The 12428-nt window shown below is 37.9% G+C and overlaps 1 protein-coding gene across 1 annotated transcript in view; it reads left to right on the top strand.

Moving 5' to 3' along the window:
- Positions 1-12428, top strand: part of CFAP95 (cilia and flagella associated protein 95) — a 93000-nt gene that overhangs the window by 64132 nt on the left and 16440 nt on the right. Inside the window, 1 exon segment of the mRNA XM_082471151.1 lies at positions 10522-10579. Within this exon segment, the coding sequence (XP_082327277.1) occupies positions 10522-10579 (58 nt within the window).

Here is a 12428-nt window from a genome sequence, read left to right as displayed (position 1 = left end):
AATGACATCTTTTTTGGAAGAGTGTGGTTCTAGGACCCTTAATTTCTGGGCTTGATTTCTTATTTTTCTTTACCTTGTTATTTCCTCAGAGCAGTGCCTTCCCAAGACTGCTGTTATGGTCTTGCATACTTTCCAAGTCTTTTTCTTGGAAAGTCAATGTTCAAATCCTCTAGTCTCAGACTTGTTCTCAGTATTTTTCCATTAGGGAAGGATACCCTCTTTTTTTTTTTTTTTCCATTTAATTTAATTAATAAATTTATTTATTTATTTTTTAACATCTTTATTGGAGTATAATTACAATGGTGGGTTAGTTTCTGCTTTATAACAAAGTGAATCAGCTATACGTATACATATATCCCCATATATCCTCCCTCCTGTGTCTCCCACCCACCCTCCCTATCCCACCCCTCTAGGTGGTCACAAAGCACCGAGCTAATCTCCCTATGCTATGTGGCTGCTTCCCACTAGCTATCTATTTTACATTTGGTAGTATATATAAGTCCATGCCACTCTCTCACTTCGTCCCAGCTTACCCATCCCCTTCCCTGTGTCCTCAAGTCCATTCTCAATGTCTGCGTCTTTTTATTTTTAAACTTTGGGTTTATTTATTTATTTATTTATTTATTTATTTATTTATTTATTTATGGCTGTGTTGGGTCTTAGTTTCTGTGCGAGGGCTTTCTCTGGTTGCGGCAAGTGGGGGCCACTCTTCATCGCGGTGCACGGGCCTCTCATTATCGCGGCCTCTCTTGTTGCGGAGCACAGGCTCAAGACGCACAGGCTCAGTAATTGTGGTTCACGGGCCTAGTTGCTCCGCGGCATGTGGGATCCTCCCAGACCAGGGCTCGAACCCGTGTCTCCTGCATTGGCAGGCAGATTCTCAACCACTGCGCCACCAGGGAAGCCCCAACGTCTGCATCTTTATTCCTGTCCTGCCCCTAGGTTCTTCAGAACTATGTGTTTTGTTTTGTTTTTTAGATTCCATATATATATGTTAGCATACAGTATTTATTTTTCTCTTTCTGACTTACTTCACACTCTATGACAGGCTCTAGGTCCATCCACCTCACTACAAATAACTCAATTTCATTTCTTTTTATGGCTGAGTAATATTCCATTGTATATATGTGCCACATCTTCTTTATCCATTCATCTGTCGATGGACACTTAGGTTGCTTTCATGTCCTGGCTATTGTAAATAGAGCTGCAATGAACATTATGGTACATGACTCTTTCTTTTTGTTTGTTTGTTTTTGTTTTTTGTCTTTTATTCAAACAGAAAGTCACAAAAATTATAATCATCCTCATCAGTTCACTCAGTCCCATGTAATTAATGCTTTATTCATCTTGATCTTTTGTTAGCACTTTTATGAATTCATCAGTTTTCCATTAGAGTTCTGAAAATGCTTATTCATTCAGTTCAGCAGTGTAGTCAGTTACCAGAAACATGTGCTGGTCAAGGTCTTTTCCATGAATTCCTTGAAGATGAAACCCTTTTATAGGAACATTTTTGCCAAAGCATCAGAGTACACCCAGAACTGTCTATAAGTGACAAAAGACTTAAAAATGACCACAGTTAAAGATTTGATGAAAGTTCATAATAATGCAATTGACAAGGAAATTTAGTTATTTCTGAGATATACATTTTAAAATAATAACTAGAATTATGACTTATAACATTATACCAGAATATATAAGATTTTTAGGAATTTCATGTAATGTCTGAAACATTTATATTAACATATTTCCATACAAATAACCCAAAGAAAGTTTAGTATTAGTTGTTTTTTTGTTTGTTTCAATTTTTTAATTTTTTAATTTAATTTTATTTATTCTTTTATACAGCAGGTTCTTATTAGTCATCAATTTTATACACATCAGTGTATACATGTCAATCCCAATCGCCTAATTCATCACACCATCATCCCCACCCCCCTGCAGCTTTCCCGCCTTGGTGTCCATACTTTTGTTCTCTACATCTGTGTCTCAACTTCTGCCCTGCAAACCAGTTCATCTGTACCATTTTTCTAGGTTCCACATACATGCATTAATATACGATATTTCTTTTTCTCTTTCTGACTTACTTCAGTCTGTATGACAGTCTCTAGATACATCCACGTCTCAACAAATTACCCAATTTCGTTCCTTTTAATGGCTGAGTAATATTCCATTGTATATATGTACCACTTCTTCTTTATCCATTCGTCAGTCGATGGGCATTTAGGTTGCTTCCATGACCTGGCTATTGTAAATAGTGCTGCAATGAACATTGGGGTCATGGGTCTTTTTGAATTATGGTTTTCTCAGGGTATATGCCCAGTAGTGGGATTGCTGGGTCGTATGGTAGTTCTATTTTTGGTTTTTTAAGGAACCTCCATACTGTTCTCCATAGTGGCTGTATCAATTTACATTCCCACCAACAGTGCAAGAGGGTTCCCTTTTCTCCACACCCTCTCCAGCATTTATTGTTTCTAGATTTTTTGATGATGGCCATTCTGACTGGTGTGAGGTGATACCTCATTGTAGTTTTGATTTGCATTTCTCTAATGATTAGTGATGTTGAGCATTCCTTCATGTGTTTGTTGGCAATCTGTGTATCTTCTTTGGAGAAATGTCTATTTAGGTCTTCAGCCCATTATTGGATTAGGTTGTTTGTTTTTTTGATATTGAGCTGCATGAGCTGCTTGTAAATCTTGGAGATTAATCCTTTGTCAGTTGCTTCGTTTGCAAATATTTTCTCCCATTCTGATGGTTGTCTTTTCGACTTGTTTATGGTTTCCTTTGCTGTGCAAAAGCTTTTAAGTTTCATTAGGTCCCATTTGTTTATTTTTGTTTTTATTTCTATTTCTCTAGGAGGTGGGTCAAAAGGATCTTGCTGTGATTTATGTCAAAGAGTGTTCTGCCTATGTTTTCCTCTAAGAGTTTTGTAGTGTCTGGCCTTACATTTAGGTCTTTAATCCATTTTGAGTTTATTTTTGTGTATGGTGTTAGGGAGTGTTCTAATTTCATTCTTTTATATGTGGCTGTCCAGTTTTCTCAGCACCACTTATTGAAGAGGCTGTCTTTTCTCCATTGTATATTCTTGCCTCCTTTATCAAAGATAAGGTGACCATATGTGCATGGGTTTATCTCGGCTTTCTATCCTGTTCCATTGATCTATATTTCTGTTTTTGTGCCAGTACCATACTGTCTTGATTACTGTAGCTTTGTAGTATAGTCTGAAGTCCAGGAGACTGATTCCTCCAGCTCTGTTTTTCTTTCTCAAGATTGTTTTGGCTATTCAGGATCTTTTGTGTTTCCATACAAATTGAGAAATTTTTTGTTCTAGCTCTGTGAAAAATGCCAGTGGTAGTTTGATAGGGATTGCATGGAACCTGTAGATTGCTTTGGGGAGTATAGTCATTTTCACAATGTTGATTCTTCCAGTCCAAGAACATGGTATATCTCTCCATATGTTTGTATTATCTTTAATTTCTTTCATCAGTGTCTTACAGTTTTCTGAATACAGGTCTTTTGTCTCCTTAGGTAGGTTTATTCCTAGGCATTTTATTCTTTTTGTTGCAATGGTAAATGGGAGTGTTTCCTTAATTTCTCTTTCAGATGTTTCATCATTAGTGTATAGGAATGCAAGAGATTTCTGTGCATTAATTTTGTGTCCTGCTGCTTTACCAAATTCATTGATTAGCTCTAGTAGTTTTCTGGTGGCATCTTTAGGATTCTCTATGTATAGTATCATGTCATCTGCAAACAGTGACAGCTTTAATTCTTCCGTTCCGATTTGGATTCCTTTTATTTCTTTTTCTTCTCTGATTGCTGTGGCTAAAACTTCCAAAACTATGTTGAATAATAGTGGTGAGAGTGGGCAACCTTGTCTTGTTCCTGATCTTAGTGGAAATGGTTTCAGTTTTTCACCATTGAGAATGATGTTGGCTGTGGGTTTGTTATATATGGCCTCTATTATGTTGAGGTAAGTTCCCTGTATGCCTACTTTCAGGAGAGTTTTTAACATAAATGGGTGTTGAATTTTGGCAAAAACTTTTGCTGCATCTATTGAGATGATCATATGGTTTTTCTCCTTCATTTTGTTTATATGGTGTATCACATTGATTGATTTGCATATATTGAAGAATCCTTGCATTCCTGGGATAAACCCCACTTGATCATGGTGTATGATCCTTTTAATGTGCTGTTGGATTCTGTTTGCTAGTATTTTGTTGAGGATTTTTGCATCTATGTTCATCAGTGATATTGGTCTGTAGTTTTCTTTTTTTGTGACATCTTTGTCTGGTTTTGGTATCAGGGAAATGGTGGCCTCGTAGAATGAGTTTGGGAGTGTTCCTCCCTCTGCTATATTTTGGAAGAGTTTGAGAAGGATAGGTGTTAGCTCTTCTCTAAATGTTTGATAGAATTCGCCAGTGAATCCATCTGGTCCTGGGCTTTTGTTTTCAATCACAGTTTCAATTTCAGTGCTTCTGAATGGTCTGTTCATATTTTCTATTTCTTCCTGGTTCAGTCTCTGGAGGTTGTGCTTTTCTAAGCATTTGTCCATTTTTCCAGGTTGTGCATTTTATTGGCATAGAGTTGCTTGTAGTAATCTCTCATGATCCTTTGTATTTCTGCACTGCCAGTTGTTACTTCTCCTTTTTCATTTCTAATTCTATTGATTTGAGTCTTCTCCCTTTTTTTCTTGATGAGTCTGACTAGTGGTTTATCAGTTTTGTTTATCTTCTCAAAGTACTAGCTTTTAGTTTTATTGATCTTTGCTATTGTTTCCTTTATTTCTTTTTCATTTATTTCTGATCTGATCTTTATGATTTCTTTCCATCTGCTAACTTTGGGGGGTTTTTCTTCTTCTTTTTCTAATTGCTTTAGGTGTAAGGTTAGGTTGTTTATTTGAGGTTTTTCTTGTTTCTTGAGGTAGGATTGTATTGCTATAAACTTCCCTCTTAGAACTGCTTTTGCTGCATCCCGTAGGTTTTGGGCTGTTGTGTTTTCATTGTCGTATGTTTCTAGGTATTTTTTGATTTCCCCTTTGATTTCCTCAGTGATCTCTTGGTTTTTTATTAGTGTATTGTTTAGCCTCCATGTGTTTGTATTTTTTACAGTATTTTTTTCCCGTAATTGATATCTAGTCTCATAGCGTTGTGGTTGGAAAAGACACTTGATACGATTTCAATTTTCTTAAATTTACCAAGGCTAGATTTGTGACCCAAGATATGATGTATCCTGGAGAATGTACCATGAGCACTTGAGAAGAAAGTGTATTCTGTTGTTTTTGGATGGAATGTCCTGTAAATATCAATTAAGTCCATCTTGCTTAATGTATCATTTAAAGCTTGTGTTTCCGTATTTATTTTCATTTTGGATCATCTGTCCATTGGTGAAAGTGGGGTGTTAACATCCCCTACTATGATTGTGTTACTGTCGATTTCCCCTTTTATGGCTGTTAGCATTTGCCTTAAGTATTGAGGTGCTCCTATGTTGGGTACTTAAATATTTACAATTGTTATATCTTCTTCTTGGACTGATTCCTTGATCATTATGTAGTGTCCTTCTCTGTCTATTGTAATAGTCTTTATTTTAAAGTCTATTTTGTCTCATATGAGAATTGCTCCTCCACCTTTCTTTTGATTTCCATTTTCATGGAATATCTTTTTCCATCCCCTCACTTTCAGTCTGTATGTGTCCCTAGGTCTGAAGTGGGTCTCTTGTAGGCAGCATATATACGGATCTTGTTTTTGTATCCATTAATCCAGTCTGTGTCTTTTGATTGGAGCATTAAATCCATTTACATTTAAGGTAGTTATCGATATGTGTGTTCCTATTACCATTTTTTAAACTGTTTTGGGTTTGTTATTGTAGGCCTTTTCCTTCTCTTGTGTTTCCTGCCTAGACAAGTTCCTTTAGCATTTGTTGTAAAGCTGGTTTGGTGGTGCTGAATTCGCTTAGCTTTTGCTTGTCTCTAAAGGTTTTAATTTCTCCGTCGAATCTGAATGAGATCCTTGCTGGGTAGAGTGATCTTAGTTGTAGGTTTTTTTCTTTCATCACTTTAAATATGTCCTGCCACTCCCTTCTGGCTTGTAGAGTTTCTGCTGAATGATCAGCTGTTAACCTTCTGGGGATTCCCTTGTATGTTATTTGTTGCTTTTCCCTTGCTGCTTTTAATATTTTTTCTTTGTATTTAATTTTTGATAGTTTGATTAATATGTGTCTTGGCATGTTTCTCCTTCAATTTATCCTGTATGGGACTCTCTGTGCTTCCTGGACTTGATTGACTATTTCCTGTCCCATATTAGGGAAGTTTTCAACTATAATCTCTTAAAATATTTTCTCAGACCCTTTCTTTTTCTCCTCTTCTTCTGGGACCCCTATAATTCGAATGTTGGTGTGTTTAATATTGTCCCAGAGGTCTCCGAGACTGTCCTCAATTCTTTTCATTCTTTTTTCTTTATTCTGCTCTGCAGTAGTTATTTCCACTATTTTATCTTCCAGGTCACTTACCCGTTCTTCTGCCTCAGTTATTCTGCTATTGATTCCTTCTAGAGAATTTTAAATTTCATTTATTGTGTTTTTCATCATTGTTTGTTTCCTCTTTAGTTCTTCTAGGTCCTTGTTAAACGTTTCTTGTATTTTCTCCATTCTGTTTCCAAGATTTTGGATCATCTTTACTATCATTACTCTGAATTCTTTTTCAGGTGGACTGCCTATTTTCTCTTCAGTTGTTTGGTCTGGTGGGTTTTTACCTTGCTCCTTCATCTGCTGTGTAGTTCTCTGTCTTCTCATTTTGCTTAACTTATTGTTTGGGGTCTCCTTTCTGCAGGCTGTAGTTTCATAGTTCCCATTGTTTTTGGTGTCTGCCCCCACTGGGTAAGGTTGCTACAGTGGGTTTTGTAGGCTTCCTGGTGGAGGGGCCTGGTGCCTGTGTTCTGGTGGATGAGGCTGAATCTTGTCTTTCTGGTGGGCAGGACCACATCTGGTGGTGTGTTTTGGGGTGTGTGTGAACTTATGATTTTAGGCAGCTTCTCTGCTAATGGGTGGTGTTGTGTTCCTGTCTTACTAGTTGTTTGTCATAGAGTGTCCAGCACTGTAGCTTGCTGGTCGTTGAGTGGAGCTGGGTCTCAGCGTTGAGATGGAGATCTCTGAGAGAGCTTTTGCTGTTTGATATTATACGGGGCCGGGAGGTCTCTGGTGTATCAATGTCCTGAACTCGGCTCTCCCACCTCAGAGGCTCAGGCCTGACACTCGGCTGGAGCACCAAGACTCCATCAGCCACATGGCTCAGAAGAAAAGGGAGGGAAAAAAAAGAAAAAAAGAAAAATAAAATAAAATAAAATAAAGTTATTAAATTAAAAAATAGAAGAAATTATTAAAAATTAAAAAAAAGCAAGAAAGAGAGAGCAACCAAACCAAAAAACAGATCCACCAATGATAACAAGCGTTAAAACTATACTAAAAAACAAACAAACAAACCAAAAAAATGGACAGACAGAACCCTAGGACAAATGGTAAAAACAAAGCTATACAGACAAAATCACACAAAGAAGCATATACATACACACTCACAAAAGGAGAAAAAGGAAAAATATATATGTATATAAAAAAAAAGGAAGAAAGCAACCAAATCAATAAACAAATCTACCAATGATAATAAGCTCTAAATACTAAACTAAGATAAACATAAAACCAGAAACAAATTAGATGCAGAAAGCAAACCCCAAGTCTACAGTTGCTCCCAAAGTCCACCTCCTCAATTTGGGATGATTCGTTGTCTATTCAGGTATTCCACAGATGCAGGGTACATCAAGTTGATTGTGCAGATTTAATCCGCTGCTCCTGAGGCTGCTGGGAGAAATTTCCCTTTCTCTTCTTTGTTCGCAGAGCTCCCGGGGTTCAGCTTTGGATTTGGCCCAGCCTCTGCGTGTAGGTCGCCTGAGGGCGTCTGTTCCCCGCCCAGACAGGACGGAGTTAAAGGAGCAGCTGATTAGGGGGCTCTGGCTCACTCGGGCCACGGGGAGGGAGGGTTACGGAATGTGGGGCGAGCCTGGGGCGAGCCTGCGGCGGCAGAGGCCAGCATGACATTGCAATAGCCTGAGGCATGCTGTGTGTTCTCCCAGGGTAGCTGTCTCTGGATCATGGGACACTGGCAGTGGTGGGCTGCACAGGCTCCCAGGAGGGGAGATGTGGATAGTGACCTGTGCTTGCGCACAGGCTTCTTGGTGGCTGCAGCAGCAGCCTTAGTGTCTCATGCCCGTCTCTGGTGTCCACGCTGATAGCTGCGGCTTGCACTTGTCTCTGGAGCTCATTTAGGCAGTGTTCTGAATCCCCTCTCCTCGCGCACCCCAGAACAATGGTCTCTTGCCTCTTCGGCAGCTCCAGACTTTTTCCTGGACTCCCTCCCGGCTAGCTGTGGCACACTAGCCCCCTTCAGGCTGTGTTCACGCAGCCAACCCCACTCCTCTCCCTGGGATCCGACCTCCGAAGCCCGAGCCTCGGCTCCCAGCCCCCACCCGCCCCAGTGGGTGAGCAGACAAGCCTCTCAGGCTGGTGAGTGCTAGTCAGCACCGATCCTCTGTGCGGGCATCTCTCCGCTTTGCCCTCTGCATCCCTATTGCTGCGCTCTCCTCCGTGGCTCTGCAGCTTCCCTCCCGCCACCCCTGTCTCTGCCAGTGAAGGGGCTTCCTAGTGTGTGGAAGCTTTTCCTCCTTCACAGCTCCCTCCCAGTGGTACAGGTCCCATCCCTATTCTTTTGTCTCTGTTTTTTCTTTTTTCTTTTGCCCTACCCAGGTACATGGCGAGTTTCTTGCCTTTTGGGAAGTCTGAGGTCTTCTGCCAGCATTCAGTAGGTGTTCTGTAGGAGCTGTTCCACATGTAGATGTATTTTTGATGTATTTGTGGGGAGAAAGGTGATCTCCGTGTTTTACTCCTCCACCATCTTGAAACTCTCCCCCTGTAATAACTGTTAATAAAGTATAATCTATAAAAATACTGAATCACTATGCTGTACCTGAAACTAATATATTATAAATCAACTATACTTGAAAAGCAAAAGCCAAAAAAAAAACAAAAAACATAGAGTTGGGCTATATAATACAACTTGATGTTCAATTTAAGTTTGAGAAAATTCTTTCACTGATGGGTTTAGTCCCTTTACTTTCATTGTGATTGCCAAGATATTTAATTTTTTAATGATTTTAATTTGTTCTTCTGAGCAGAAAAGATTTTCCTCTTTTTTTCTCCTTTCCTGCTTTCTATTAGATTGTTTTTTAAAAATAATATCCTATTTGCTGGTTTGAAAGTTACACTTCTAATTTTTGTTCTTTTAATTGCCAATACTCAGACTTTTAGAATCACCTAGAATGCTTGTTAAAATATTGATTGCTGGGCCCACCCCCAGAGTTTCTAATTCAGTAGATCTGGGGTAGCCTCCAAGTATTTGCGTTTCTTACAAGTCCCCGGATAATGCTAATGTTGCCCCTCTGGAAATCACACCTTGAAAGACCAGCAGCAATTGGTGGTTACCAGCAGGTAAATATTAGCACCTGTAGCCAGTAACCATTCCTAGTTGACTTCCTAATTATTTTTGAATTCTTTTACTTGTTGAGTTCTCTGCTTTCCCACCAGGTCAGCCATGCGTTAAAATGTTTAAATTTCATTGTACCCTATATTGTTAGGAGTGCAATTCTCAGAGGAGTTTCTTTGACCGTTTAATCCCATAATATTGCCAGGAACAGAAGCAGGACTGTAATTTCTCAAAGGAAAATAATTTTTTCCCCCATTCTGAATGCTGAACAGAGAGAAACTTTCTTGCAAGTTTCTGGTCTGATGGCTGGAGTTTCTTTGGTCTCTTTGATATGAGGTACAGCCTTTACAGACTCCTGGCTGTAAGTAGCAGTTTAGCTCTGTGCCTTCTGTGAACCCAAGGCCATGTCTCCTGACCTTGATAGGCAGTTCAAACTCCAGCTTTGAGTCTTGGGACATCAGCTTATGGCCTCCCATTATAATGAATATCCTCTTCATTTCTAGCACTGCATGGTTTCCCTTGGCTTTGTTTGTAGACTTGGGGGAGGAGGATGTATTTCATTCACCCGTTCTGTGTGTTTCATGGGGTGGAGGTTGGGGAAGCTATGTAATCTCAGTCCACCTGGTTGTCTTCTATTATTTTTCAGTTGTCATCTAGCAGAGAACACGGGGCATAGGGTCAAAAAGGTTTGAGAAGCAGAAAGTGAGTGGAAAAGAGAACCCTTTGTCTGGAATGCACCTGAGCTTAGGGACTTGGAGTTGGTAGCATATCATTAGTACTGAAGAATAGTAGGTGGTGCTGAATTGGAAGTAATTGAAGAAAGGCACCTTGCTGGTGTTAGTTAACACTATCAATGAGGCCTGGGAATTTTAAAATTTTTAAATTTTTACTAGGGCCAATCTTCCTTGAAATGTTTTTATTTCGTGTAAAACATATGTTACTAAAATTTTTAAATATTTTTCTTTTGGCGTCTTTCTTAAATATTGACTTACCCTTCTTAGGTGTGCATTGACAACATATGCTGAAGAATATGCTCCACCGTATGAATATCAGCCACTTGTGAGTATAAGAGGGTTGAAAAGCCATATTCTAAATATTTATGTACTTAATATGATTCTTTACATCTAGTGTAAATAGTCATGCTTGAGAAGAAAGGACAAATTGCTGAGATTTATGATGTTTTATATTTATTTAGAGATATTAGCTATTTGTGGGAGTTAATGGAATATTTTATGGTTATGATTTATTTTGGGAATAAGTTTATAGATTTCAGGGAGAAAATATTGCAGTGTCCAAAATATATTATTTACTTTCTTCCTCATCTTATTTTGTTGTCCCCCTCCCTAAATTCAATTTATCTGGAATAAGAACCTACCTTTCTATTCATTTGTATTGTATTAGCATATGAAAATAAGTGGTTTAATTTAGCTCCAGGAAATATGTATGTTGGAAAAATATGTCCAGCTTACAACTTCAATATACTTGTACTTAAAAATTATACAACAATTATACAAAAGCAAAACAAGGCTGCTTCCTATTAGTCTTTTTTAGGAAATCTTAACTGGTGCAATAGGTAAGAGACTTAACTATTGAAAAAGAGGAGAAAAACAATCTTTATTTTCAGATAGTATGATTATCTTCTCAGGAGAACCAAGATGTTAAAATAAGTAACTAGAATGAATAAGACCATTTAGTAAGGTGATTGAATACAAAATAAATGTATCAAAGACAATATCTTTCCTTCATATTAGCAATAACTGCTTAGTAGGCTATAAAAGAAAAAACATACAAATTACTATAGCAACACAAATTTTAAATACTTTTATGAAGAAAATTCTAGATCAAATAAAGATCAATAAAGAATATGTGGTAGTTCGTCTCCAAAGATGGTGGACAGGCCACTTCCCCAGCAAGAGGTAAATGTTCCTCCACCTTTTGAATTTAGGCTGTCACATGACAGATTTGATCAATAGAACGTGGCAAAAGTAATCCTATGCCAAATCTAGGCTATCTTTAATAAGACTGCTTCCAACTCTTGGAGCCCTGAGCCACCATGTAAGAAATCTAGGCTACTCTGCTGGAGGGAGAGGCCATGAGAAGGAACACTGATGAGCTTGACTTATGAGCGACAAAGCCATCTTGGACATCCACCCTAGTAAGCTTGGACTGCAGCTCCAGCTGCCATCTGACTGCAAACCATGAGAGATTCCAAGAAGATAATAATAAATTGTTATTTGAAGGCATTAAGGTTCTTTTTTTTTTTTTTTTTTTTTTTAATAAATATACACCAAAGGTAACTGAGACAGAAATCTCAAATACAAGGGAATAACTACCATTTGAGGGGACTGGAAAACTAAATTATAAGTTAAATTTATAAATTTAATATAATTACATTAAAAATTCCAATGGATTTTATTTTCTGTCGGAACTCTAAGATTCTGAAAATTATTTGAAAGTATAAACAGATGAGAATAATCAAAAGTTTTTTGAAACAGTGGCATAACCAATTTAGGGAAGTAAACTATTCATGATACTACTTTCGTTGTGTTTAATTTTATTTATTTTTTCTCATTAAAAAATAGCATTCAAGCCATAAGAAAAGCAAATATGATGGCTTATGGATTAATATGCTTAATACATAAAGAACTCAGACCTATTGGCAGGAAAAATGTTAAAACCCTAGGGAAATGAGCAAAGGTCATATAAAGACAATTCACAAAGTAGGAAATTATTATTATTAACTAGCTGATAAATACAGGGAAAATCCCAACCTACAAATAATAGAATATGTGAATTAAAGCAATAAACTTTTTTGCTAATAAAATTGGCAATATTTTTAAAAATAATAATAGTTGAGTAAAGGTGGGGTGAGATGGGTACTTTTTTCTATTGCCAGGAATATTGTAAA

This window comes from Balaenoptera physalus, assembly GCF_965194825.1.
Source record: "Balaenoptera physalus genome assembly, chromosome: 7".
NCBI lineage: Eukaryota > Metazoa > Chordata > Mammalia > Artiodactyla > Balaenopteridae > Balaenoptera > Balaenoptera physalus.
The sequence above is the reverse complement of the archived record's forward strand: the minus strand, read 5'-3'. Positions and strand labels throughout refer to the sequence as shown.